The sequence below is a fragment of the Drosophila persimilis genome, unplaced genomic scaffold (genome assembly GCF_003286085.1).
Source record: "Drosophila persimilis strain 14011-0111.01,24,50 unplaced genomic scaffold, DperRS2 tig00000002-arrow-pilon, whole genome shotgun sequence".
In the NCBI taxonomy this organism is placed as follows: domain Eukaryota; kingdom Metazoa; phylum Arthropoda; class Insecta; order Diptera; family Drosophilidae; genus Drosophila; species Drosophila persimilis.
In genome coordinates this window covers 5678138-5703834 of record NW_020825289.1, presented here as the reverse complement: position 1 = coordinate 5703834, position 25697 = coordinate 5678138, and the positions used below count along the sequence as shown (strand labels likewise).

At 45.7% G+C, this 25697-nt stretch overlaps 7 protein-coding genes and 4 non-coding genes across 16 annotated transcripts; 4 read left to right on the top strand and 7 right to left on the bottom strand.

The window, feature by feature from the left end:
- The first annotated feature begins 878 nt into the window (after window positions 1-878).
- Window positions 879-8115, top strand: LOC6591291 (Golgi-specific brefeldin A-resistance guanine nucleotide exchange factor 1). 2 transcript variants are annotated; one of them, XM_026984861.1, is made up of 10 exons: window positions 879-1191; window positions 1254-1452; window positions 1515-2524; window positions 2588-3586; window positions 3643-3851; window positions 3925-4151; window positions 4217-5447; window positions 5509-6575; window positions 6987-7270; window positions 7343-8115. In XM_026984861.1, the coding sequence occupies exons 1-10, from the start codon at window positions 1090-1092 to the stop codon at window positions 8006-8008; spliced, it is 5994 nt and encodes a 1997-aa protein (XP_026840662.1). In that variant the 5' UTR covers window positions 879-1089; the 3' UTR covers window positions 8009-8115. The 2 variants fall into 2 exon arrangements, with proteins under 2 accessions (XP_026840662.1, XP_026840663.1); XM_026984862.1 differs by lacking the exons at window positions 6987-7270; window positions 7343-8115 and adding an exon at window positions 6628-6955.
- A 419-nt stretch (window positions 8116-8534) lies between these two features.
- On the bottom strand, window positions 8535-8606 carry Trnah-gug. The gene has a single exon. It is a non-coding gene; the product is annotated as a tRNA-His (tRNA).
- A 254-nt stretch (window positions 8607-8860) lies between these two features.
- On the bottom strand, window positions 8861-8932 carry Trnah-gug. The gene has a single exon. It is a non-coding gene; the product is annotated as a tRNA-His (tRNA).
- Window positions 8933-9626: 694 nt separating this feature from the next.
- On the bottom strand, window positions 9627-9698 carry Trnah-gug. The gene has a single exon. It is a non-coding gene; the product is annotated as a tRNA-His (tRNA).
- Window positions 9699-9818: 120 nt separating this feature from the next.
- LOC6591287 lies at window positions 9819-10631 on the bottom strand. Its single transcript, XM_002015767.2, has one exon. It carries the CDS (start codon window positions 10613-10615, stop codon window positions 9875-9877), a length of 741 nt encoding a protein of 246 aa, XP_002015803.2. The 5' UTR covers window positions 10616-10631; the 3' UTR covers window positions 9819-9874.
- Window positions 10632-11266: 635 nt separating this feature from the next.
- Window positions 11267-11338, top strand: Trnah-gug. Its single transcript has one exon. It is a non-coding gene; the product is annotated as a tRNA-His (tRNA).
- Window positions 11339-12140: 802 nt separating this feature from the next.
- LOC6591285 (sentrin-specific protease 8) lies at window positions 12141-13853 on the top strand. Of its 2 annotated transcripts, none has more exons than XM_002015766.2 (2): window positions 12141-12244; window positions 12736-13853. In XM_002015766.2, exon 2 carries the CDS (start codon window positions 12842-12844, stop codon window positions 13487-13489), a length of 648 nt encoding a protein of 215 aa, XP_002015802.1. In that variant the 5' UTR covers window positions 12141-12244; window positions 12736-12841; the 3' UTR covers window positions 13490-13853. The 2 variants fall into 2 exon arrangements, with proteins under 2 accessions (XP_002015802.1, XP_026841023.1); XM_026985222.1 differs by lacking the exon at window positions 12141-12244 and adding an exon at window positions 12618-12671.
- An 82-nt stretch (window positions 13854-13935) lies between these two features.
- Window positions 13936-18351, bottom strand: LOC6591268 (fatty-acid amide hydrolase 2-A). Of its 2 annotated transcripts, none has more exons than XM_002015765.2 (5): window positions 18283-18351; window positions 15849-16121; window positions 15565-15784; window positions 14925-15499; window positions 13936-14870 (listed from the first exon to the last, which is right to left on the bottom strand). In XM_002015765.2, exons 2-5 carry the CDS (start codon window positions 16029-16031, stop codon window positions 14262-14264), a joined length of 1587 nt encoding a protein of 528 aa, XP_002015801.1. In that variant the 5' UTR covers window positions 16032-16121; window positions 18283-18351; the 3' UTR covers window positions 13936-14261. The 2 variants fall into 2 exon arrangements, with proteins under 2 accessions (XP_002015801.1, XP_026841022.1); XM_026985221.1 differs by lacking the exon at window positions 18283-18351 and adding an exon at window positions 18055-18097.
- A 377-nt stretch (window positions 18352-18728) lies between these two features.
- On the top strand, window positions 18729-20529 carry LOC6591267 (cytochrome b5 reductase 4). Its single transcript, XM_002015764.2, has 2 exons — window positions 18729-20053; window positions 20120-20529. The coding sequence occupies exons 1-2, from the start codon at window positions 18741-18743 to the stop codon at window positions 20415-20417; spliced, it is 1611 nt and encodes a 536-aa protein (XP_002015800.1). The 5' UTR covers window positions 18729-18740; the 3' UTR covers window positions 20418-20529.
- A 133-nt stretch (window positions 20530-20662) lies between these two features.
- LOC6591266 (succinate dehydrogenase [ubiquinone] flavoprotein subunit, mitochondrial) lies at window positions 20663-24501 on the bottom strand. Of its 3 annotated transcripts, none has more exons than XM_002015763.2 (5): window positions 24431-24501; window positions 24228-24326; window positions 21457-23054; window positions 21247-21397; window positions 20663-21183 (listed from the first exon to the last, which is right to left on the bottom strand). In XM_002015763.2, the coding sequence occupies exons 2-5, from the start codon at window positions 24282-24284 to the stop codon at window positions 21004-21006; spliced, it is 1986 nt and encodes a 661-aa protein (XP_002015799.1). In that variant the 5' UTR covers window positions 24285-24326; window positions 24431-24501; the 3' UTR covers window positions 20663-21003. The 3 variants fall into 3 exon arrangements, with proteins under 3 accessions (XP_002015799.1, XP_026840766.1, XP_026840765.1); XM_026984965.1 differs by having other exon boundaries at window positions 21457-23051; XM_026984964.1 differs by having other exon boundaries at window positions 24404-24439.
- Window positions 24502-24754: 253 nt separating this feature from the next.
- On the bottom strand, window positions 24755-25261 carry LOC6591265 (protein CTLA-2-alpha). The gene is made up of 2 exons (XM_002015762.2): window positions 25166-25261; window positions 24755-25101 (listed from the first exon to the last, which is right to left on the bottom strand). Exons 1-2 carry the CDS (start codon window positions 25202-25204, stop codon window positions 24901-24903), a joined length of 240 nt encoding a protein of 79 aa, XP_002015798.1. The 5' UTR covers window positions 25205-25261; the 3' UTR covers window positions 24755-24900.
- Window positions 25262-25697: the final 436 nt, after the last annotated feature.

Below are 25697 nucleotides of genomic sequence, written 5' to 3'. Positions count from 1 at the left end.
GATTTTCTGAGTCAATACAATTCGAAAAACAAATGCAAAAAATGGCTAAAATCTGCAACTCCTTACACTACCTTTTTATTATGTGTAAATATTACGATGGAAGCATTTTGCATATCTATAGAATATCAAACAGGATTGCAATGTTTTACAAAACTACACTGTGCGACAATATGCAAACTTTTGAATGTACTTTGCTGGCCAACTGGCTTGTTTCCGCAAAGTCTGGCCTTTTTTTATACAGTAAAATTATACGAGGCATAGGCAAAATATTTGCAACGAGATGTTTTTTAAGTCTCCGTGGATTTCTTGCCGTGTTCAAATATTAGCTAGATAGTTTTTGTCAGTGCACAAGCGGACGTCGATATTTTCGATGCTTTGAGTGCATGAAACATCGACGAGACAATATCGATGAATCTCGATGTTTTTCAAATGTTCCATCTTCCAAATCGTTGTAATCCGTTTCCTTTTGGTCAAAACTCAGCTCTTTTTTTAATTGGATAAGCATAGAGGCTTAGTGGTGGCAAAAAGTTTAATTATGGCTGCTTTTCAGTTACGTCTGTTCGATTTTCCTAATATCTTATCCCTGTTCTGCCTATCGTGTCAACTATCACCACTTAATAATAGTAGCGTAATAATTTTGGCGGATGGAAAAGAAGTAAAAATAAATCCTTCAAGCTAATTTTATCAAACATATTAATAATTGTTTAAATAGCTTCTAGTGTAAATCTAATGTTTAAAAAACATCGATGTGTGCTGTGATAACCCAAACATCGATATCATCGATGTTTCTCCAGCTCTAGAAAGAACATACAAGACACGTAAACGTCACCAAAAATTATTTGCAAACAAATTACATTTATTTTATTAATAATTAAGTAAAAAATGTGTTACTAAAAGGCGCGTCAAGTTTTGTTCAAGGCAAAACAGGACTGCGGCTGTGTGTATGTGTGCGGTAGAAAGGGCAGGTCGGAAAACATATGTATGAAAACGCAAGGCAAGGAGAGAGGAGCTGCCCACGAATTTGAGAATTTTTTTCGGCGGAAGCCAGCTAGCTGCTGTTGACGAATAATTAAGAAAGGCCTGGACACAATGTCACTGCCTGGCAATGGCATCTACGTGGTGCGCGGTGAAATGGCCACCTTGATGACGGCCATGCGACGTGGAACGCGTTGGAATGCCACAGCCTACGTGGTAACTAATTATTCTAACACTACAAGAAAGTTGTGACATATCCCGTACTCCCCGCTTTGCAGGACGATGAGAAGGACTCGTTGTTGAAGCTGTTTATAGACCTCAAGCAGGACTTAAATCGTATTGAAGATCTGCGTCTGATTGAACCGAAGGTGTTTCTATCTCCGTTTCTGGAGGTGATACGCACGGCGGATACGACGGGACCCTTGACTAGTCTGGCTCTCGCCTCAGTCAATAAATTCTTGTCATATGGCCTAATTGGTGAGATAAACTGCTGTCCAATCTTTTCCGTGCTCACTCCCTATCGCATTTTCATGTTGCAGATCCCACTTCGCCCAATATAGCAGATATTGTTGAACGCATAGCGGATGCCGTGACACATGCTCGCTTTATGGGCACAGATCAATCCTCGGACGGTGTTACTTTCATGCGGGTCATTGAAGTGCTGCACACTTTAATCCGCAGTCCTGAGGGAGCTGCCGTCAGCAATGAGTCGATGTGCGAGGTCATGCTAAGTTGCTTCAAGATTTGCTTTGAGCCTAGACTCAGTGAGCTGCTGCGACGCTCGGCAGAGCAATCGCTGAAGGACATGGTGCTTTTGTTCTTCATGCGTCTTCCGCAGTTTGCGGAGGAGCCCAGCGATACCGTCTTGCAGAAGCGATTTACTATTGGCGATGCTGCCAGCGGTGCCGCCCAAGAGAAGCACAAGCGAAAAACAGCAGCAGCGGCCGCCGCCCCAGCTCCCCCATCGGTGCAACGCAAGTCTTCGACAGTAGAAGATCCCCCGCAGACCCCACAATGCAGTCTTGCAGCGCCAAATCACCTCAAGGCTCCCATACTGGCCACCACTCCAGCCAGCCCAGCGGGCAACATTTTGGACATGCAGGGCAAGATCACGCAAACGCCAACAACAACAGCACCCGTGAGTTCGGGAGTTGAGGAGAACGCCGCAGCGAATGTACCCGCCATTCAAGTGGAGAGTGCCGCCGAATCGGAGATCGTAGAAGGGGGAGATGGAAAGAACAGCTTGACCGACGCGAACAGCAGCGAGTATATCAACTCGGTGGGTGTTCGCTTCACCCAGCAATCGTCCGATAAGGATGGAGCGCTAATCTCTGCCACCCTGTCGCCCTACGGTCTGCCGTTCATCCAAGAGCTCTTCCGATTCCTCATCATCTTGTGCAACCCGCTGGACAAACAGAATTCGGACAGCATGATGCATACGGGCTTGAGTTTGCTCACTGTGGCTTTTGAAGTGGCTGCCGATAATATTGGCAAATATGAGGGTTTGCTGGAACTGGTCAAAGATGATTTGTGCAGAAATTTAATTTCGGTTAGACATTTTTCCCCCCATTAGATAGATTGGATATGAATCATAATGATCTTTCTGTTGCAGCTCCTAACGTCGGAGCGCTTGAGTATCTTCGCTGCCGATTTGCAGCTATGCTTCCTGCTTTTCGAGTCGTTGCGCGGACACCTGAAGCTCCAGCTAGAAGGCTACCTCAAGAAGCTGAGCGAGATTATAGCCAGCGACAATCCCAAGACACCCTACGAGATGCGAGAACTGGCTTTGGACAACCTACTGCAGTTGTGGCGCATTCCTGGCTTCGTGACCGAGCTGTACATCAACTATGATTGCGATTTGTACTGCACGGATATGTTCGAGAGTCTGACCAACTTGCTAAGCAAGTACACCCTGTCAGCCACCAATGCAGTATACAGCACTCACATCATCTCCATGGACACACTCATCAGTGTCATCGACAGCATTGAGCGGAACTGTGCGGCAGCCAAGAACAGTCACAGCAGGGAAGCTGTGACAGAAGCCGGTCCGGCAGCCGGCGGAAGTCGCCACTCGCGTCACAACAGCGGATTAGAGGGGATTGTCATAGATGCTGGTGGCGGATCTTTAGCCGTGGATGAACAAGGCCGTGTAGAAAACATCTCCAACTTCATTAACAGCAGCTCGCAAAGACTGCGGCTGCAGTCGCAGTCTGGAGGAAATGGAATAGGTGGCGGAATAACCAGTGAAAAACTGGCCAATGTCAAGCAGAAGAAACGCTTGCTCTCCCAGGGCACAGAGCGGTTCAATCAACGACCGGACAAGGGTATCCAGTATCTTCAAGAGCACGGGGTTCTTAATGCTCAGCTCGATCCCATGCAAGTGGCGCTCTTCCTGCGCGAGAATCCTGGACTCGACAAGAAAATGATTGGCGAATACATTTCGAAGAAGAAGAATGTCGATTCAAAGATTCTGATCAACTTTGTCGACTCATTCGACTTCACTGGTCTCCGTGTGGATCAGGCACTGCGCCTGTATCTGGAGACATTCCGATTGCCTGGCGAGGCACCGTTGATTTTTTTGGTGTTGGAACACTTCTCCGATCACTGGCATGTAAGTGAGCGTGGGCATGGGGAATAGGACAATTATAATTCAAATCTCTTATGTAGACACAAAATCTGGAGCCGTTTGCGAACACTGATGCCGCATTCCGCTTGGCTTATGCCATCATCATGCTGAATATGGATCAGCATAACTCCAATGCAAAGCGCCTGAATGTTCCAATGACTCTGGAGGACTTCACCAAGAATTTGCGTGGCCTGAATGGTGGCAAAGACTTTGATCAAGAGATGTTGGCTCAGGTCTTCAATGCCATCAAGTGAGTACACTTTGAATTTAATCTTGGAACAACATAGCATAGATTGCCTATGTCCCATTTCATTCTATTCCAGAAACGAAGAAATTGTAATGCCTGCAGAACAAACCGGCTTAGTGCGTGAAAACTATCTGTGGAAAGTTTTGCTTCGACGTGGGGACACCCACGACGGCCATTTCCATTATGTCCACGATGCCTCCTACGATGTGGAGATATTCAATATTGTTTGGGGAGCTTCCCTAAGCGCTCTGAGCTTCATGTTCGATAAGAGCACTGAGTCTGGCTACCAGAGAACACTGACGGGTAAGTGAACAACCATTTCGAGGAGCGTCAGTATGAGTTTTATCCGGCATCTGAATACGTTTCAGGCTTTAGCAAGTCGGCAGCTATATCAGCGCATTACAATCTGCATGCGGACTTTGATGCCCTCGTTCTGACGTTGTGCAAGTTCACAACGCTGTTGAGCAGCGTGGAGCAACACGAGCCGGCACCGGCGCCTAATGAGATGCAGCAGGCAGTGAACTTTGGATTGAATGCCAAGGCGCAGGCAGCCATAAGGACGGTATTCCTGTTGGTTCACGATTATGGCGATTGTTTGAGGGAGAGTTGGAAGCACATCCTCGACATTTTTCTGCAGCTCTTCCGCTTGAAGCTCCTGCCCAAATCCCTCATCGAGGTGGAGGACTTTTGCGAAGCAAACGGCAAGGCTATGCTGATACTGGAGAAGCCGCGGGAGAAACAGGAATCGGGTCTCTTTTCTAGTCTGTACTCATTCATCAGCTCAGAGGGTCAGCGTGAGCCCACCTACGAGGAGCAGGACTTTATTAAGCATGGCCGTAAATGTATCAAGGAATGCCAGCTCGATCAAATGCTGCAGGAGTCGAAGTTCGTGCAACTAGAGTCCCTGCAAGAGCTGCTCAAATGTGTGCTGGGTCTGCTGAAGGCTCCTCAGGGGCACAAGTCGATTGGTCTGCCCTATGCTGAAGATCAAACCGTCTTCTGGATGGAATTTCTCGTCAAGATCGTCATCCACAATCGCGATCGCATGATTCCCCTGTGGCCAGCGGTTCGGGATCAAATGTATCTTCTGCTAATGGGCAGCGCCTCGTGCGGCTATGACTATCTCCTTAATCGCTGCATAGTGGCAGTGCTCAAGCTGGCCATCTACCTTATGCGCAACGAGGAACTGTGCCCTATTGTTCTCCAATCTCTCAAGATGCTGCTGATGCTGAAGCCTGCCCTTCTGCTGCGCATATCCAAGCAGATTTCCATTGGCATTTACGAGCTGCTGAAGACCTCTGCCCAGAACATTCACTCTGAGCAGGACTGGCAGATCATCTTCAATCTGCTTGAGTGTGTGGGTGCCGGTGCTGTCCCCCCCAACTACGAGGATACCCAGTTGCCGCTGCCGCCCAATGGAGGCGCTAAATCGGATGGCGCATTGAGTGGTGAGGAAGATGCCTCTGCACCCCCCGAGCGTGGCTACACATCAGACTCTGAACTCTCCAAAGCAACTGCTGTGCCCACTGCACCCAGTCCAAGTGCTGAGAATTGGATATTGGTCAACAACAAAGACAGTGAACTGACGACTGCCTCCAGGTGAGTTTTCTGGGCCACGATGAAATCTTAATCTCCAATTCTAACTGAATCTGTTTGACAGACCGCAATCGCCGCCCAGCTCCACCACAGGTGCTTCAAGTTTTTCAAGTAGCCTAGTCTACAATTGCCAGCTTCTGGATCATGCGCCATTTGCCTTGTTCAAGTGCTGGGATTCGCTGTCTTTCATTGTGAGGAGTGTGGCCCACATCACGCCCTATAACTTTGAGGCCTGCGTTCGCTGCATTCGTATCTTTGTAGAGGCCTGTCGGGATGGAGGGATTCGTCAGCGACGCAAGTTGGAAGCGGCAGGAAAGCAAAGGAGTGCTAAGAAGCGAAGCGATCGTAAGCCAGGTGTGGCCTCGTCCGGCTCGAGCAGCAACCTGAGTCTACTGACGGGCGACGCTGCCGACAATCTTCCCGTGAATTCGGCCGAACAGGAAGACCTGGCCCAGCGATACGAGCAGTTGTCCATTCAATTGCTGGACCTGATGTACACTCTGTATACGCGAACAGCTCAGATCTTCCGATGGTGGGCGGAGGAAGGCTGTACTGTTCCTCAGTCGGCGGCTTTGTGGACACCAGGATGGTGCCCGCTGCTGCAGGGCATAGCCAGATTGGCAATGGATCGGCGGCGTGAAGTGCGCACCCATGCCATATCGTGTCTTCAGCAAAGGGCTTTGCTAGTGCACGATCTACAAACGCTTTCTGGAGCAGAGTGGTGTTCCTGCTTTGTTCAGGTACTATTCCCGCTACTGAACGAGTTGCTGCCAGAGAGCAGCGCTTCAGGGCAGCTGGATGCAGCGCTCCTGGAAGAGTCACGCATTCGGACCGCCACCATTATGTCCAAGGTATTCCTGCAGCACCTCACCACTCTCATCGAGCTGGGGGCCGCTTTCAACGAACTTTGGCTAGACATACTGGACTACATAGAGAGATTCATGAAGGTCGGATCGGACACTTTGTCGGAGCAGATGCAGGAGATACTGAAGAACATGCTGCTGGTTATGCATTCGGTCCGTGTGTTCCACAACCAAGATGGCAGCCTGCATCAGGCGCTGTGGGAGCTCACCTGGCGACGGATCGGGGAATTTTTGCCCAATCTGAAGGAGGAACTCTTCCGTGACGAAGGTGCGTGAGGCGGCCATTTTTAAACCCGCTTAACTTTTGACCCTGCCATCAGATCTGCTTTCATCAGCAATATCGCTGGACTTTACAAAAATTTTATACGAGTCTCAATTCTTTGCTGGCCAGCAATCGTTGACATTGCCTCTGTGTAGCAATGGGCTTCGTGTCGCTTTTGCGGCCACTGGCAAATATGATACCCTTAAAGAGTCAACCAAACCCAAACAGCGGAAACTACCGAAGCCCTGGTCTAGCTTCAAATCCAAGTTAAAGATGCTCAAGGGACTGGGAAAGAAGAATTGAGCATTGAACCTTTTCCCCACTTCGTTTGAGCTTCGTGTTGCGTTCCTTTCATTATATTTTGATAGAATTACATATGTACTTAGTTATCAAATGAAAATATCCTCCACCTTTCAGGCAAACGCTCCCACACACTAACCAACACTCCATCTGCGGTTGCACCTGTTGCACCATCTGGTGATCCCAATACACAACAAGAGGTGCCGCCACTTGCCCAACCAATCTTGCCCAAACAGCATTTGCAACAACAGCCCACCCAGCTGCAGCCACAGCTTCAGGCCACAGAGACGGCTGTGTGTGCGGCCACGGCATCCCCAGTAGAATCTCCAAGGCGGAGCATTATACTGCAGCCTCCCATGGCAGATGCTCTGCAGCAGGCACCCAGTTTCGTCTTTGCTCAGGTAAGCTCAACCTCAGCCCATCCCAATTTATAGTCAATCGGTTAATGAGTCATTCTACAATCCATTATACAGCCCCTAATGTTGGCCCCCCAGCAGCCGGCTACGGTGGATTCTCAGCCCATCCCAATGCTGCCGGATCTTGTGAATGAAGCTACTGCTGCAGCGGTGCACGGCTCCCAGGAAGCAGTGGAGCCAACCCACGCTGCTTCAATACCGGTTGTGCAGCAGTTAAACATCACCTCCAACAATACGTATAATAGTTATGCCATTGAGTTGCCCGCTCCATCGGAAGCGCTTGAAGATCAGTCTAAGCAACAACAGTTGCTCTACCAGCAATACTATCAGCAATATCAGGCGTACCAACACCAACATCAGCCAGCTCAGTCCACCGATCCCGCCATTAATGTGCCAATCAGTCACCTGCTGGCCGGCAACGCGTATCCCTCGCTGCCTAAGATGCCGCAGTCATCGATTGTTCATAGCTTTGCCCCTGTTTACGAGGCCCCGCCATTAGCTGGCGACGGTGTTGGACCAGCGGCGGATATTTATCAGGAATATGTCCAGAATCCCTATAACCTAACGCTCCAGCACAATTCCCAGCAGCAGCAACATCAGCAGCCCGGCCAAGGTGTGGCTGTCCCCTTTCCCGCTGCGGGGACTCCAGCCAACTATTTTAACGCGAGCGTTGATCCTAGCAGTATACCGCCTGGCTCTGAGCTGCTCTATGGCCAGCAGTAAACTGCGTTTGAAACATGATTGCAAGTCCCTTCGGAATTATTTGTTTATGTCTTGTGTTTTAATGGAAAGAAACCTTCGTAGTAATACAAAGATTGTGTCAATTTGTTTATTGTTATGCCTCCTTTTTCTCCTTCCTCCCCCCAAACCATAGTGAGAACACATTCCGCCTGTGCGCGTGTTTATTATCTAATTAACTATATGTACTAAATCACATCCAGAGAATCGACAATTGTTTAACCGCTATTTTAAGAAGAAATCCCTTAAAAGCTTTAGCAATGCAATTAGTTTAATTTATCAATATTTAACTAATTATATCTTCTGTACGAGTACGATATGTTATGCAAAGAGGCAACTGTAAATAATCAAAATTTAAATATACAACAAATTATAATATGCATATGCGAATTATCGGTTGTTTTCATTCCGTATACTGAAATGATCACGAAACTTTTAAAGGTAAATATATGGAAAGGTGGCGGCGGAAACAAAAGAAAAGCCCAATCCGTGACAATGCGTAATGCAGCATTGCCGTGACCAGGATTCGAACCTGGGTTACCACGGCCACAACGTGGGGTCCTAACCACTAGACGATCACGGCTACCTCGGGCTGTTGGAACTCGGCGTCCGGGAACGCAAGCTGTTCGGTTACACTCAAAGATAATGCAAATTCATTAATAATTTGAAATTAAGTTGTCAATCCAGAGTCCAAATTGAACTTTATTTGGTGAAAAACCGTATTGCTTTCAATGGAATGTTTCTATACTGAGCTCAAATAGAGAACAACAAAAAAGAATTATAAATTATTCTGACAAAAAGAAAGACCAAACTCCGTGACAATGCATATTGCAGCATTGCCGTGACCAGGATTCGAACCTGGGTTACCACGGCCACAACGTGGGGTCCTAACCACTAGACGATCACGGCTACGTTAGGTTGTAGGATTGTGCCAGCCAAAACACCTATATCAAGAAAATGCCCAAAACCAGCTATGCGTTCTCTCAATATTTTCCTGATATAATCTGCAAATCGAGTCATAGATGGCGACGGTAGCTTCTGTCGATTAATTCTCAAAATTGCAACAAACACTGCGTTATTTTTTTTATTTTACAGATTTAAATTTATCTTCACAGTAAAAACAAAAGAATGTTTTTGGTAGCGGCAAAACATAATTCAGACTTTCATGATCTGCAAACATTTCCTTTCACTTTTCACGGTCGAGTGCCTTTCATTTACTCACATTTTAGTTTTTTCCTTCATTATCCACTACAGTCGAACTGTAGAACTATTACGAGCTTCCGTACAATGAATTTATTTCCATCCATATCAGAAACAAGGCAAAAAAGTTTGAGGCAAGTGTAGGATAGTTGAATAAATTAAACAAAGGTATTTGCTTCCCTGAACATCCTTAAAGTTTTTGTTGATAAGGAAAAGTGGAACAATCAAATGTAAATATATTACGAATTTTCCGTATAACGAACTTGTTTTCGTCCCCTTGAGATTCGCTATATGGAAGATCGACTGTATTTGCGAAAAGATTTTATCGTAGCTGAGGTATTAGGTGAATAAAAGAGAAATAAAAAAGAAAACCCAACTCCGTGACAATGCATATTTGCAGCATTGCCGTGACCAGGATTCGAACCTGGGTTACCACGGCCACAACGTGGGGTCCTAACCACTAGACGATCACGGCTACGCCGGGTTGTTGGAAGCCGACGGCCAAAACGCTGTTTTCACAAGCGTGGCATGTGGCAGGAAATCAAAGTCAAATCACAGAAATCGAAATATTTAATCTTGGTTAACAATGAGGAAGTACTGGAAGCGGGGTGAATTTTATTTTTATTCAATAATAGTATAAACTTCTATGGGCTACGACTGGGGCTGTCTGGCTCTGACAATTCCCTTGCTGGTCGTCCCTTTAGTGGGATTGACGGTTGTTGCTAAGTTAGGGCGAGATGTAGTCGGTACGGTAGGAAGAGAAGTTGGCGCTGCATTTAATAAATTCCGTTCGTTCCGCTGCCTAAGACGTTCCCGAAATTGATAACGTAGTGTATCAATGTGAGTGTTCAGCGCGAAATTCATGTCGGGCAATTGATAGGTGGCCAGCAAAAAGTTACAGCGTACGCGCTCCCTGGCAATGCGTTTGATAAGCGCCTGCATTTCGTGGCCATTTATCATATTGTCAATGGCGTCCACCACATTTCCCTGTAGCTGTGGTTCATCTGTCTTTACGCTGGCCATCTTATTGGCTCTTCGTGTTTCTTCATCCTCCAAAGCAATGGTCTCGAATTGTATGTCTGCGGGGCTCATACGAAGGGTTTGATGCTGGCTCTTTCGAGACCTTTGTCGTCCTGGGCCTTTGGCATTGGATTTATCGTTGACGTCTGTTCCTGTGCCAGTGGATGTGGTTGTTTTCTCCGAGGAAGATGGCGACGTTGATGCGCCCTTTGCCAAAAACGCCGGTTTTGCTTTTTTTGGAGTAATTTCAATTACTGCACTTTCTTTTGATTCGCCTGATGGCCGCCGAGTTCCAGAACATTTTGTCTCTATTGCATCCACGACGAAATTGGGCTCTTCGTCAGAATCTGTTATTTCAATGGAATTGAACATTTAATTTCAGATTGTTTACAATTGTTGGTGGGCCGAGAAACAGTCGATAAGTTATACGGTCCGACTTCTCAGAAATATACCGAAATATACGTCACAGTGTCAACAAATACCGTAAATATACTGACGAATTATTAAAAGTACGATTTTAAAGATTGAAAATTCAAATAACCTTCGTATGGAGATATAGTCTTTATTCTTTAAAAATTAAATTTAGTTTATAAATGATGAAATATCCCATTATTTGTTGCGGAGAAATTGGAAAGATTCAGGCCCCCAAAAACACTCACACTGGCGTTTTAGGAATGCAGCTTTTGAGTGCTGAGCAATGGCAGTATAAATGCGTAAAAATTACCAAACACTTCTTGTTTTAAATTTGGCGCTAATGCCCCAATGATTTGGGGCTTAATACAATTCGAAAAATAGGAAATATAAATTAAACATGACATGGGTTTAATTTATGTGTCCTAACTATTGTAGAGCAGTGCTATTTTAAAATTAACTGGTAAACATGTTGGAAAAATTATTTAATTGTAATATTATTACATATTAATAAAGTAAACTGCACTTGAACTCCAATTGTAAACAACAATCAATAAAATGTTGGTCGATAACGTTTCGTTTTTGGCCGCGACCTTCCAACAACCCGACATAGCCGTGATCGTCTAGTGGTTAGGACCCCACGTTGTGGCCGTGGTAACCCAGGTTCGAATCCTGGTCACGGCAATGCTGCAAATATGCATTGTCACGGAGTTGGGTTTTCTTTTTTTTCCTTTAAATCTTATTTTCCTGTGTTTTATCTGTTAACCGATTAAGATGTATTTTAGCGCAAAGCTGGTGAAGGATGTCGCAATAATTCTTTTTGTTAAGTAAAGAGGAAAGAGGAGACTTTTCCAACAGCAACTTTTCTATACAGGTTCGCAAGTTAAGTGCAAAGAAAATTGTAATTTACATACCAAATGTATTCTTTATTGGGAAACTTTATATGAAGTAACAAGCAGATGAAAACATTAATACGATTTGGTAAAAACAATAAAAAAGTTTCCAAAACGGGCTACATGTATTGGTGGTTTTTGCACAAGTAAAAATGTTTGTTGTCACTGTCAACTACTTTGCCGTTAAAGCCGTTACAGAGCGGCAGGTAAAGGGTTAAATGAAAACACCGAACACTTTATTTTATTTCGAATAGTTTCGTTTCATAATATTATAACTTCTTTGCCAAAGCCAAAGTAACTCAAAATTGTTTTTTTTTCAGTTTTTAGCCATTACTATTTATTATTTTTTACATTTAGAAAATAATATGCATTTTAACATTATTCCGCTCTCCTTTACCAATACTGGTGGGGCGCCAGCGTTGCCAGGCTAGATGCGGCGTGCTCCCCTTTTCGCCCCCATCCCCCATCAACAAAGAAAAATTAGCCCCAAAAGCAGACAGATTGATAAAGTTAACATCAGTTCATCCAATATAATATTGAGCAGTGTTTAAAAATTTATAAAAAGATATTAAGTCCACGAGTATTGTTGCTGTCATACCCAAATAAATGATAATACGCAAGGAATCTTTAATTATAGCGACTAGTAAATTTATTCGGAGGTATAAAGTTCGAAGGGGCAGCGCAGCCATTTTTTCTGGTAAGTGTGACGCAATGAATCCCATACCAAGAACCGCTATTATCAGCCTTTGTTGTGCTTCGCGTATTCGCACCCGTACACAAAACAAATTAAATGTTCAAATTAACGTTTAAACATTTAAAAATCTGAGCTGTGCTGCTTTTTTCTCACTGCACCCTGAAGCTGTGTTGTAAGGCGACGCGACACAGATAATTAAGCAACATGGCGTTTGCAACAAAAGTCACAACAACAAAATTTGCCGGCCGGCGAGCAGTACGGCAATACGAAGACGAAAGCAAAAGGAAATCAAGGAAAATATTTGAACGCCGACTTTGAAACGCACAAGCTGTGCGTGGGGATTGTTCGTGGACAATTTTGACTTTTCAAAACAAATATATTATTTAAAATAAGTTAGAAACATGCTGCCCCAAGATAGAAAAATTTTAAGGTGCTAGATTAGTTCGAAATTTTAAATGCGGAGCATATAATTTCAGAAATACAATTTCTTGCAGGCAACATACACGCCAGAACCAGAGTTCGAATCAAACAGGGGCTTCGAGACGCGTCGGTGGAAAGAGCGGCACCCCAAATAGATACAACAACAACCATCACTCCAAGATGAGCGCCAACTCGAAGGCGGATCCGATCTCACTGAGCTTCCACGACTCGTGTCTGCGGATGTCCGACGTGCAGCTGCTGCATGGGCCCCGCTGGCTGAACGACCAGATTTTGAGCTTCTACTACGAGTACCTGACGCACGTGAAGTACAAGACAAACGACGATATCGTCTTCATAGCCCCCGAGGTGACCCAATGCATGAAGTACATGGACGACCAGGAGCTGGAGCAACTCATGGATCAGAACAAGGCCACTAGGAAGCCATTTATATTCTTCGCCTTGAATGATAACATGAGCTTCGAGGCCGGTGGCACGCACTGGTCGTTGCTGGTCTTCTCGCGACCGGAGAAGACGTTCTATCACTTTGACTCGTACGGAAACAACAACACTAGCAACTCTGTGGAGCTGATGAACAAGGTGAAGGAAACTATGGACATGCGCTCTGCCAAGTTTCGTCCAATGCGCTGCCTGCAACAGGCCAACGGCTACGACTGCGGCATACACGTCATTTGTATGACCGACCACATTGCCGACTATCTGAATAGGTATGAGGTGATTGATGGACTACCGCCGCTGCAGGTGGACACCGTTAAAGCCAAACGCACGGAACTGCTCAAGCTGATCTTGTCGCTGGGCGGCAAGGACTAGACGTCGTTTCTTTCCTCCATTTGCTAGTTTTAAGTTATCGAATGAATATTGTAAATGTATCATTTACAGAAAACCGCTATACATTCATACTGACACACACACACACACACACACACACATACAACCTGAAAAAGGCGAGAGAGGTACGCAAACATGTGAATACGATACCCATGAATTAATTTTAATTTTGATTTAATTCCACGAAGACATTTAGAAAATGTTTATGTGGAAGCCAGTGCCAGGCACGGTAGTGAAATAACACACCCCACAGAAGGAGGCGCACTCGATATGTGTGAAAAGGATTAACTTACAAATAAAGATTTGTTTACGCGCAATCGATATCAAATCAAATTTAACAGTGTAATCATATTTGTTTATTTAGTTTAGAAGCGGAACCAGACAAGACGTTCCATGCCGTCATTCGTTTTGAAAGTAAACGAGTTATCTCATGTTGCAATTATTTATTATACATAAATGCATTGTAGAAACATAAGGAGAATGCACGGCCTCCCAGGCAGTGCACGAGACCCAGTAATTGATATTATTAATTATTAAAAACATCTATGAAATATATAAAACCACATCTAAAACTGATATAAGGAGGCACTGTAGTACACCCATACAATTAATACATTTCTGAGGTCAAAGGCCGCAAGTTCGACATACGTCGATACCGCCGGGCGGGAGGGTTTGTTTGTGTTACAGAGGGTGGGGGCGGGGACAGATGAGAAGTGGAGTGCCCCCCTTCTACTAACTAGGCTTCTTGTACGCTTTACACCCTGACTTGGGGTCGCGTCCAGCCACCAAAGGCTCGCTCCAGCTCCTCGGCAACAGCCAGGCAGAGACGATCCTCGTTAAAGTTGGCAATGACCTGAACACCGAGGGGCAATCCTTCACTGCCCTTTCCCAACGGAACAGCCGTGGCTGGGAAGCCAAGAACATTCACAATGCCCGTGTAGGCAAAGTTAAGGGGTCGCGTCACAGGCTCATTATGATAGGGCGCCACGGTGGGGTGTGTGGGATAGATCAGCACTCCATTGTCGCCAAGAAGACGCTGCAGCTCGGCCCGCAAATCATTTCGCTTACGGACCATGTGATCATATTTCGGCGAACCGTGCTTGCACTGAGCACTGTCCATGATCGCTGTTGACAAGCCAATGAACGTGTGCTTGGAAGCCCCAAACAGCCATTTGAAAAGCTCCCAATAGGTGTTGATGTCATGCTCCAAATTGCCCAGTTGGTAGGCGAAGCCGTGTCCACTGTCGTCCCGCATGTTGGCAAACCAAATGGCAGCCGATTGGCGAAATAGCGGCAGCTGGATGCGCTCCACCTGCTTGCTGCCAAACTTCTCGCTCAGGTGCCGCACAACTCGTTGCATGGCCTGCAGTGAAAATATTGAATAATCAGTATGTAAATTATTATTATACACTAATACCTTTTGTAGATCGGGGTCTACTGAAGACACTAGGCGGGCACCGCCATCTGACTCCTGATAGAAGAACTTCATCTTGCTTAGATCCACTTCCTTGTCGAGATTCAGCAGATCGGCCTTTTCGCCAGACATGATTCTAAGCATTGGGCGCAGGTCCTCCGCAAAGCGCGACATTGGGCCCAGCCCCAAGAAAGAGTTCTGCTCGTCGCTGAAAGGTGCAGGGAATTGGCCCACATTGGAAACCACCAGCTTGCTTGGCTTATGTCCGAAGATGCCGTTGAAAAAGGCCGGCATGCGAATGGAGCCACCAATGTCAGAGCCAAGCCCAAAGGCCGAGGCAGCCGCCGACTGTATGCAGCCCTCACCGCCACTGGAGCCGCCGACAATACGATTTGTATCATACGCATTACGCGTCCGTCCATGCACCGTGTTGTTGCTCTCCCACCACATGCACACCTCGGAGACGTTGGTCAAAGCAATGGGAATGGCGCCCGCCTTGCGCATCAACGCCATGGCATCCGCATCCTTAGAGCCGCGCACCTCTCGTCGATCATACAAGCCAGCCGTGTGGAGCATACCTGGAACACAGGTAAACTTTAATTTATAACTGTTTTAGTTCAGTTTTAGTTTAGTTCGACCTCACCCTTGACCGATATGCAGTCTTTTGTGGTGATGGGTACACCCAGAAAGGGCTTCTGCTTGGCCAATTCCTCCACGGTGTGCTGACCGGACTTGATCAGCTTATCTGCATCGGCTGCCTCTTGGAGAGCCTGGTCGTATCGCTCGTCCACCACACAATTCAATATGGGATTCACCTCCTTGATGCGGCGTATGAACGACTCCATTACCTGAACGCTGCTAAGCTATTCGATGACATGAGAGGTTATTATACTGATGGCTAGTGTATCTATATCAAGATCTACTCACTTCCTGGTTGCGTATCTTTCTTGCAAGCGACGATGCCGATTCGAGCAGAATGGGGTCCGTTATGGGTGGCATGCTCTCGCCCTTCGCGCCATAGATCAGGCGGAAAAGGAAACGAATGCAGGCCTGCAGTATACCAAAGATATAGGAACCTATGACGCGTGACAAGGGCACGTGCTGCGCCATCTTGCGTTGATGGAATGTGGCTTTTTATTTTTTACTGGGAATGGCTGATGATCGCGTCTGTGTCTTGGTTTTGGGCCATGTGTTGTGGATCTGGAAGATTTCGACAAGTCAAAAAATTACAAATGTGTATCAATTATTTTTAAAGAATACATATTTTTCAATCCATCTATCAGCAATATTAGGAAAATACGTATTTCTGTCTGAAATAAATTGTATGTGGCTCAAAATATACATAATATTGTAGCCTTCAGTGGTAAATCAATAATTACGGGGGGAAAAAATAAGATAATAGTTCCCAATTATGCCCCAATAGCGGCTACCCACACCCACATTGAGAAGGAGAACGTAGTAAAAAAATTACTTTGAAAAATTCCCCATATACACACACTCTATTTTGAATCATTCCATTAATACTTTTTCTGTAAATTTACTTTAAATTTATCTAGTTTATTCAGCTGAAGCTGAAACTTCATTCCTTTGCTGGCTGATTGGCTCAGGCTGTAGGCAATCGATTTGGATTCCGAGCGGCTATAATCTGATAGCTTTGGCCGAGCCACGTCTCCACAGTTGGGGCTCGCTGACTCATGTCCACCTTTGCACTCCAGAATACTATACAAAAATACAAACACGGGAGTAGCGAATAAACAGAAACGGACATATTTCACATTATAATTGCAAATGTTTACAAACAATTGGGGAAAAAAAACCAGCTGATAAATAGACCGAAAATTAGGGAAATGTAGAAGAGTCCTAGGGATATCGAAAGTCAACTTATTTGGTCGTAATTTGAGTATACCCCTAAACGGCTCGGCTTGTTATTCGCGTTATTTTCGACAGATGTGATTTAATATCTTATCAGTAATGTTGTATTCAGCCGAATTAGGTTGGGACAGCATTTACGATGCCTCAAGTATCGGTAGATAAGGGGGACCCCCCATATCTCAGTGGAGTAAAGAACCGATCCCCAATAACCCATATATGTACCAATGCTTATAAACTTTAACTATTTTGCTTAAAAGCTGAGGCAATACATAAAAACTTATCAGCATTCAGCGCTCTGAGAACAGGGAAAAATGTATACCCAAATGAGTCATACATCAGGTCAAAGCCGCCTGCCTAGACGCGATAAAAGTAATAATAGCAATACTCGTACAGCAACTAGTCTGTACAGCAACAGTCTGGTCTGTGATTACCAGGAATGGAATTAAACTTTCCGACTGCTTATCGCATTGGTTTTTGGATGTCGAGAGCAGGCTATCAGCTTGTAGGTCGGCTAAATGAATTTCCAGACATTCGAATGGCCACTGTAACGTGATAAATACTTTCAGTTAGGGGGCTGGGAATCAATACGTGGTAGAGGCTATAGGGGAAAGTTTTTAATATTTTGGTGGGCAGTGATGCACAACGATAATCGCACAATAGCATGCCTGTAAGTGGACAATCTGGATAAGATAGGCTACAAATGATTTCACAAATAGCAGGCGACAAAGTCCCAGCACAAGTTCGAGGGGCTCTTGACACAGCAGCCCCACAAACCTTCTATTCTGATTTACGAACACGAGTCTGGCACGAACAAGACCTGTTGCTATCCGCGCCCATTACCCCAAGCTATAGTATAGAATAGGATAGCTATTGATTTGCAAATACGGCCTCATTTTGCAGCATACATATACATATGTACATATCTGTAGGGGGTGGGAGTGTAACGTGGTACGAAAAGGGGGTTTTCATATGTACATATGCAGGACAACAATCCGAACTGCGTACTGGCAATGACATCATTTCTCTTCCCAGATCTTTTGTTTGGATTATAAATAAAATTCATCAAGTTTCATTTTCCGAGAGTTCATTTCTAGTCTCGGGAGCGGGAAAAAAACCACAAACGAAACCCAGGAGTAGAGGTTGACGTCAGAAGAACCAAACTATACAGACGGATTTCAATTGAATATGTATAATTCATGTTCATTCGATCAGAGATGCACACAACACACTCAGCAATTGTAGTTTTTTCGTTTAATAATACTTTGGAACCTGTTCACAGCAAAAGCGGTTAGCAATGAATGCTGCAATGTGCAATGAATGTGCAAACTAAATTAACTTCGCAGTTGGACAAATGCACAAAAAAGATAAAGTACACACAGATACACACTGCGCACTATTGCGCGTCGATAAATAGCAAACACTATAATGTACCCGCGAAGAAAAAGCAATGGGCTCTGTGTGATATTTTGCTGGTTAAATACTAGCGTACTTCAAAGGGAAGATTATTTCCTTTCGCTCGGTTGCACGGTCAAAGTTTATTTAAAATACAGCGAATTTTAAAGCTCGGTAGCTCGTGACAAAAACAAACAGCAATCGATGTTCCGCTAGTGCTGAGAGGCCAGCCATATATCGACTTTGTTTGTTTTTGGTGCACTATCGATGCCATTTTGCTCACTATCGAGAAAAAAAGCAACATTGTTTTCATTTCATTGGCGTTGCCGATCAATGAGACAAGAAAGGAGACAGATAAGATATGTCTAAACTGTATTTTGATCATAGTTTTGATTTCTATTTTGAAATAAAACGCCGATAAGCTTATCGCACAAAAATATCGATTCAACGATTATGCTATGATTCCGAAATATGAACCATTTAACTAGTTGCACGCAACAGCTGTTTATACCAGAGTATTGTTGTGATTTTCAATTCCAAGCCATTTAACAGATTATGTCTGATTTATCGCACAAATCCGCTACCAGCAATACGCTGCTTGGGCCGCCACAGGGAGTGCCTTTACCGAGAGCCTCTGCTGGCCTTCAACTGCCCACCACAGCGCCGCAAAAGCTCAAATCCAATGCCGATTGCTCGGGCTCAGCGACAGGCAACCCGCGGAACAAATGTGCACTAAAGCCAGGCTACTCACTGATGAGCTGGATACGTCTGTGCAATTCTGGGGCAGATCTATCGGGGACCGGAGGACGGGTGGTTCCAGTTACCAGAAGCGAATTAGCTCTGCACAACAAGGTTACTGATGCCTGGATGGCCATTCGTGGCAGAGTCTTTAATGTTACTCGATACATGGATTTTCATCCGGGCGGAGTGGACGAGCTAATGCGTGGAGTTGGCCAAGATGCTACTACATTGTTTGACAAGGTTCATGCCTGGGTCAATTATCCACAGCTGCTGGGAAAATGTTACGTAGGGCCGTTAAAGGAGAATGCCCCTGGACCTTTGACGGAGACTGATTCCCTCAAAACAGACACACGGGAGTCAAAGCCAGTAGAGATTGTTCCTCGCTTCGATTGGATCCAACAAAGAAGCGAGCTTACCCTGTTCTTTTACACTCGAAGCTTCTCCAATCCCGGACTGATTGTGAGAAGAAAAGATCCGCAGCAGCTGGTGGCGCGTGTTTTCCTGGAGAGCAGATGGCACACGTTTGACTTACAGCTAGCAGGGAAGGTGGAGTGGCCACCGAAGGCCGTGCGAGTCGGGACTGAGACTGGAAAGATCGAGCTGGTCTTGGCCAAAGAAGAGCCAGCTCCTTGGAGTTCTTACGGTACGCACACGTCACGCAAACTGGATTCTCTTGACATACAAGAGGAAATGTATGAATATGAAGTGCTTGCCTCTAACGATTTCAATCACGACTCTTTTGAGCTGAGCTTACAGAGCGTTCAGATGGAGGTATTGATGGTACTACCAGTGGGCCATCATGTGAACATACAAGTCCCTGTGAATGGGGTTGAAATCCAGCGGAGCTATACGCCAGTCGATCACAGTTATTTGCCCTCCGAAACGAACTCCCTGGCGAGTTCTGTGAGCCTGCACTTTCTGATTAAGCGATATACTAATGGACCTGTATCTAGTCACTTGCACCAACTGCAGCCAGGCTGTCGGTTACATTTAAGCGCGCCTCGCGGCGGTTTTATGCTCTCAGACATAACCGCAAATCGGAACATCCTTCTACTGGCATCTGGGAGCGGTCTGACACCTATTTTAAGTATAATACCCCATCTACTAAAGCGGAACACAAATCGCATGTAAGTTTACAAGGAAATCAAAAGTCTTTCCAATCCGTACACTAACAAACTGTATTTGATCCACAGCGAATCCCTGCACCTGTACTACTTCAACAAAACTGAAGCGGACATCTGGCTGAGGGACAAACTGCAGAATCTGCAAACGCAGGACGAGCGCTTCATCTGCACCCACATACTGTCCCAGGCAGAGGAGCAGCCGCAACGAATATCGTCGGAGCTGCTGTCTTCTTTGTTCAAGGAAAAGCAGCCGGACAGGTGTACTTATGCGGCGATTTGTGGACCAACCTCCTTCAACACTGCTGCCGAAGATGTTTTGAAGAGTCTAAATGTTAAGCCGAATCAAATTCATATATTCCGCGGCTAAAATTATCGTTTGACCAAAACTCATTTTCATTCACTTTATTTGCTATACAGCAAATAGTTCAGATTTTGGTTTTTTTGTGATTTTTACATTTTTTTGTTTCAATAATTTAATAAGTTTAACAAATACTAGAAAATGTTTGTTGGATTTTTTTTTCTTTTTCTTATTGCTAGGCAAAGCACAGCAAAGCTTCGTTCTGTTCTTATCGTCGCAATCGTCTCTCAGTAAAGCCATCACACACATTTTGCTAATGTAAAATTGTAAATTGTATATAAACAACCGAAAAAAAGTAATCATCAGGTGGAGGGAGGGCATACAGGGCGTACAGAAAATAGATAGAAACAGGAGCAACATAGGATATATAGAGAATATATATATGTAGGATGCATATGGGATAACTGGCTTTACATTCTGTCGCAAGACGTTGGGGTGCAAAGTTTCCCGGAAATAGTACAAAATTTGCGACTCGACTCTAAATATCTTTCCTTTCCTCAGGTTGCGACCCCTTAAGTAGACATCCGTGTGTGTGGTGTGTGTTGGCTGTGGTGTTTTATGTGTATGCGGGTAGCCTCCATCTAATCATATCAATTTAGTAGGAGCGGATCGCTGGCGGCACCGTTGACACCTCGTTGTCCAGCGTGGTATCGATTACGTTCCTGTAATCCAACTGAACATCTCCATTGTCGTTGCACACCCAGGCGAGCGTGTGCTTGCGCCAGTGCTTCTCAAAGGGCACCTTCTCCTGTCCCTCGACGGGCTTGCTGTAATCCTGCACGAAGAAACATACAATAAGAGCCAGTGCCGGCTTTCTTGTGGCCCCAAATCAACTTACATATTCGTCAAGCCTGATCTTGAAGTCTTCACGGGCGTGAGCACCACGCGACTCCTTACGCGCCTCGGCTCCCACAATGGTCATTTGGGCATTGGCCAACAGATTCTGCAGCTCCAGCGTCTCGACCAAATCCGAGTTCCAGACTAGGGACCTAAAAATGATTTCAGATTAAATAAATCTCAACTAAAATTCAAATGTTCGCGCACTCACTTGTCCACAACCTTAACGTCCTTGAATTGCTTGTAGATCTCCTGCATTTTGCTCACACCCTCCTTGAGGATGGGCCCGTCGCGGAACACAGCAGCATGATGCTGCATGGTCTTCTGCATCTTCAGGCGCAGATCGGCAGTGGTGATCTGGCCGTTGGCAAAGCGCAGCTTATCCAAGTTAGCCACAGAGGCCTCGCCAGCTGTATCCTTGAGAGTGGGAGCAGCTGCGCCGGGCTTATTCTCCTCGGCAATGGTCTTGGCGCAGGCACGTCCGAAAACAACCAGATCCAGCAGAGAGTTGGCACCCAGACGATTGGCACCGTGAACGGAGCTGGAGGCTGCCTCCCCTGCAGCGTAGAGGCCGGGGACAATGATATCCTTGCCGTCCTTGTCAACGGTGATCACCTGGCCGCGATAGTTGGTTGGCACACCACCCATGTTGTAGTGCACCGTGGGTAAGACGGGGATTGGCTCGCGTGTTACATCTACGCCGGCAAAAATCATAGCAGTCTCTGAGATGCCGGGTAGTCGCTCGGCCAGCTGCTTGGGTGGCAAATGGTGCAGCTGCAGGTAAACGTGATCCTTGTCGGGGCCAACACCACGACCCTCCATGATCTCGATGGTCATTGAACGCGACACGACGTCCCGAGAGGCGAGATCCTTCGCCACCGGAGCATACCGCTCCATGAAACGTTCGCCCTTGGCATTGATCAGGTAGCCACCCTCGCCGCGGCAGCCCTCGGTAATGAGGCAGCCGGCTCCATAGATGCCAGTGGGGTGGAACTGAACAAACTCCAAGTCTTGAGAGGGGAGGCCCTGTCGAGCGACCATAGCAGTGCCGTCGCCAGTGCAGGTGTGGGCAGAGGTGCAGGAGAAAAAGGCACGGCCATAGCCGCCAGTGGCAATGACGGTGTTCTGGGCTCGGAAACGGTGCAGAGTACCATCCTCCAGGTTAAGGGCCAACACGCCCCGGCACTCGCCATCCTCGAAGATCAGATCCAGGGCAAAGTACTCCACAAAGTAGTTGCAATCGTAACTGAGCGACTGTCCGTAGAGGGTGTGCAACAGGGAGTGCCCGGTACGATCCGCCACAGCACAACATCTATGCGCCTGTCCGCCCTTGCCGAATTTCAAGCTCTGGCCACCGAAGGCGCGCTGGTAGATTTTTCCGTCTTGTGTGCGGGAGAAGGGCATGCCGTAGTTCTCCAGCTCGATGACAGCCTTGGGTGCCTCCCGGGTCATGTAGTGTATAGCATCCTGATCGCCCAGCCAGTCGGATCCCTTGACTGTGTCGTACATGTGCCACTTCCAGTCGTCCTCCTCCATATTGCCCAGCGCCGCATTGATGCCGCCCTGCGCGGCAATCGTGTGCGAGCGGGTGGGGAACAATTTGGTGATCACCGCCGTGCGGAATCCCTCGGCGACAAGGCCAAAAGCGGCCCGGAGACCAGCACCGCCGGCTCCCACCACAACTGCATCGTAGGCATGATCGACGACAGGATACTGCTTCGATATCTTATCCGGATTAGCTGCCGTCGCCTGCTGGCGACCGTGCGTTATGTGATAACTACGTTGCCCTGCAATTGCAGCTGCGCGCTGCTGAAAGAGAGAGAGATGGGATCAGAGCTAGTTGATTGCTGTTTACAAGGGGTTTGTTTGAACGGGCCGCCCGCAGCGCTGTGATGAGACCAAACCGTTGCGAAATCAGGTTTTTGCACAACGGATCCGTCATTTAGTCATTATTTGCACCTTTCACTTAAGAATATTTCAACGCTATTTCAATTCGCTAAAATAATTACGTAAGCGCTTTAAACTACAGGCTCTTGCGATTCTCTGGAAGATCCCTTAGCAAGGAGCTATATCTTATCAGCAGTGTCCGGCACCCCTTGGCTAATACGCCCCACGCAGACGGAAAAATACACAGTAAATGTATAAATACATATGTACATCGATAAGATGCATTCGTTTTGTTTTGGCAAAACGATCGCAAATTAACGACAACTTGACAGATAAGTTGAGAGCCGCACACGCCATGGCCATCGCTGCCGCTGAGGAATATTCCCAGGCGAAGACAGTGGTGACGTCGACAGCCTCAAGATTGGGATGCTCAAGAAGCGAGACTAGACTTGATGGTGCCTCTACATAGAGTGACAATGCGACAGTTGCTTATGCAATAGATAAATTAAACTGTTGTAGAGACATCAGTAGCAATGGCCAGCTCCCATTGTATAATCAGCTCAGTTGTTAGCCGCGGCCGTGCCTCCCTGCATCTCTGGACATTCTTGTGACTGAATGAAATTTGCTGAGCTTATCAAGGCTTGTCCTATAGCAATGAGCCACCGTCATACACAATTTGCAATTGCATTTAATGTCTTAGATGCATTTGTTGCACGCACAGCCATTCGAGCAGACCAACAAAACACGAAAGCATCGACAGCGGGGGCGGGGCAGGTAACATAACCTCGTCGACCGTTGAACACAAATTTTCCACTAAAATCTTAAAAACAGCCCAGAGATGGGGGCAAAATCAACAGTTGCCCCCTTCTGGGATATTAACTCCGAGTGGGGCCATCCATTACACCTGGCCATCAAAATTGATTGAAATTACATAACTACGAGGGGCGCGTTTTTTGGTCAACTTCTTAAGATTTTTTCACTTCACGTCACGAGCAAATAAAATCCGTTTCCCTAGTTGTATAATCGCTGTCCGACAAGGTGGACAGGTGGGCGACGATGTGGATGCCTGGCGAAAGGAGTTTATGCGCTACCTACCATGGAGACGACTGCATTTTTGGCCAAAATCGATGGCACACGCATGATTCCGGACATGTTTGCGGCTGGGCTTTCGAGGTGGCTAGTGTGGTCTTGATTCTGCAAAAGAGTGGCACTTTAGTCAAAATTTAGTACGTACGCGTTGATGTTTCTTAAAATATTTGTCATGTAGTTACATGTCTATTTTGAAAGGAAAAGTTTACGTTTTAAATGTTGTGTGCCGCTCGTCGGCACTTGAGTTACGGAGCTGGATGAATAATATGAACTGGTTCTCAGATCAGGTGAGGGTGATGAACCGTGCTCATTTGTTGGTACGTTTCCGCTTCGTATTTACATATAGGCGGGAATGCATGTGCCAAAAAAGACAGTATACATGTATACGTAAAATAATATTTAAATTTTAAAATACACAGGCGCAATATGACAATTGTAAAATGTCAACGCCAGTCTGACTACTACATATCATTCCACTGTAGTTCAATGAACATAATTCAATGAACTGTTTACCTTCAATGTGGGACCAGATCTTTCACTTGTGGAACAGCTGATTTATTGATTAATTTATTGTTTGTTGGGTAAAAACATACAGATACAAATATTTATAAAAATAGAGAATATTCCGTTTGCAGCCATTGTAAAATGCACTTTCATTGAGATTCATGGAATTCATACTTTACTTTGGAGGTGTCCTCTTGCCGCAACGCTTGGCAAATTCTTCTTCGGTGTCGTCCGACAAATGATTGATTGCCATTTTCCAAGTTACTTCGCCGCTATCATATTTTCGATTATGCTCGACCACTTTCGCCTTGGCCTTCTCGTACAGATCCCGTCGCATTAGATCTTCCGCAGCCTCGTAGCTCTTGTTGAATTTCGCCTGAATCAATGGACGAGAATGACGAATTGCGTATACTGCGTTGTAACTAAAGAATGTACTTTACTTTGTATTCGGCCCACTCTTCATCTGCGACAAGAGACATGTTGACGCCCTTTATTTTTCTGACTGACTAAATTCTTATTTCGATACTGAGGCTTTGTTTTTCTCCGAGTCAGCAATCGTCGAACCAAACAAAGAAAGAATATTCGGTCAGAGGTGCCACCTAGTTGAAAACCGTATGGAACAGTACGCTCTCGACTTAATGAACTTTTTACAGCAACAAAAAGGAGGGCAGTAGAAGTTTACAAAAAATTTGTATGATATCCAAGTGATTTTCGAATTTTGTACAATTTCCAAGTGTTTATTTATTCTGTTCGTGTGTCGTGTGTGTGTTGTACATTTTGTATAATACGATTTTATATATAATTATATGCATTTGCTTAAGATCTAAACGAATTTTAAGAAACAGCTGTCCAGCGTTTTCTTGCTTTTTTCTTTAAGTTTCCTTTTATTATTTGCACAGAGATTGAGAATATTGACAAATTTCTAAGTTAAGTCTAACGAGAGAATTCTACAAAACAAACTCTTTTGCTTCG

Excerpts from the sequence above, each read along its gene's own strand:
- LOC6591291 (XM_026984861.1), top strand. The coding sequence starts at position 1,090 with ATGTCACTGCCTGGCAATGGCATCTACGTGGTGCGCGGTGAAATGGCC. Across the intron at positions 2,525-2,587 it reads TGTGCAGAAATTTAATTTCG|CTCCTAACGTCGGAGCGCTT; the intron begins GTTAGACATTTT and ends TTTCTGTTGCAG. Across the intron at positions 3,852-3,924 it reads CAGGTCTTCAATGCCATCAA|AAACGAAGAAATTGTAATGC; the intron begins GTGAGTACACTT and ends ATTCTATTCCAG.
- LOC6591287 (XM_002015767.2), bottom strand. The coding sequence starts at position 10,615 with ATGTTCAATTCCATTGAAATAACAGATTCTGACGAAGAGCCCAATTTC.
- LOC6591285 (XM_026985222.1), top strand. The coding sequence starts at position 12,643 with ATGCTGCCCCAAGATAGAAAAATTTTAAG. Across the intron at positions 12,672-12,735 it reads CAAGATAGAAAAATTTTAAG|GCAACATACACGCCAGAACC; the intron begins GTGCTAGATTAG and ends AATTTCTTGCAG.
- LOC6591268 (XM_002015765.2), bottom strand. The coding sequence starts at position 16,031 with ATGGCGCAGCACGTGCCCTTGTCACGCGTCATAGGTTCCTATATCTTT. Across the intron at positions 15,785-15,848 it reads GAAAGATACGCAACCAGGAA|CTTAGCAGCGTTCAGGTAAT; the intron begins GTGAGTAGATCT and ends GTCATCGAATAG. Across the intron at positions 15,500-15,564 it reads AGACTGCATATCGGTCAAGG|GTATGCTCCACACGGCTGGC; the intron begins GTGAGGTCGAAC and ends CCTGTGTTCCAG.
- LOC6591267 (XM_002015764.2), top strand. The coding sequence starts at position 18,741 with ATGTCTGATTTATCGCACAAATCCGCTACCAGCAATACGCTGCTTGGG. Across the intron at positions 20,054-20,119 it reads AAGCGGAACACAAATCGCAT|CGAATCCCTGCACCTGTACT; the intron begins GTAAGTTTACAA and ends TTTGATCCACAG.
- LOC6591266 (XM_002015763.2), bottom strand. The coding sequence starts at position 24,284 with ATGTCCGGAATCATGCGTGTGCCATCGATTTTGGCCAAAAATGCAGTC. Across the intron at positions 23,055-24,227 it reads AAAATGCAGTCGTCTCCATG|CAGCGCGCAGCTGCAATTGC; the intron begins GTAGGTAGCGCA and ends TCTCTCTTTCAG. Across the intron at positions 21,398-21,456 it reads GACGTTAAGGTTGTGGACAA|GTCCCTAGTCTGGAACTCGG; the intron begins GTGAGTGCGCGA and ends AATCATTTTTAG.
- LOC6591265 (XM_002015762.2), bottom strand. The coding sequence starts at position 25,204 with ATGTCTCTTGTCGCAGATGAAGAGTGGGCCGAATACAAA. Across the intron at positions 25,102-25,165 it reads AAGAGTGGGCCGAATACAAA|GCGAAATTCAACAAGAGCTA; the intron begins GTAAAGTACATT and ends CCATTGATTCAG.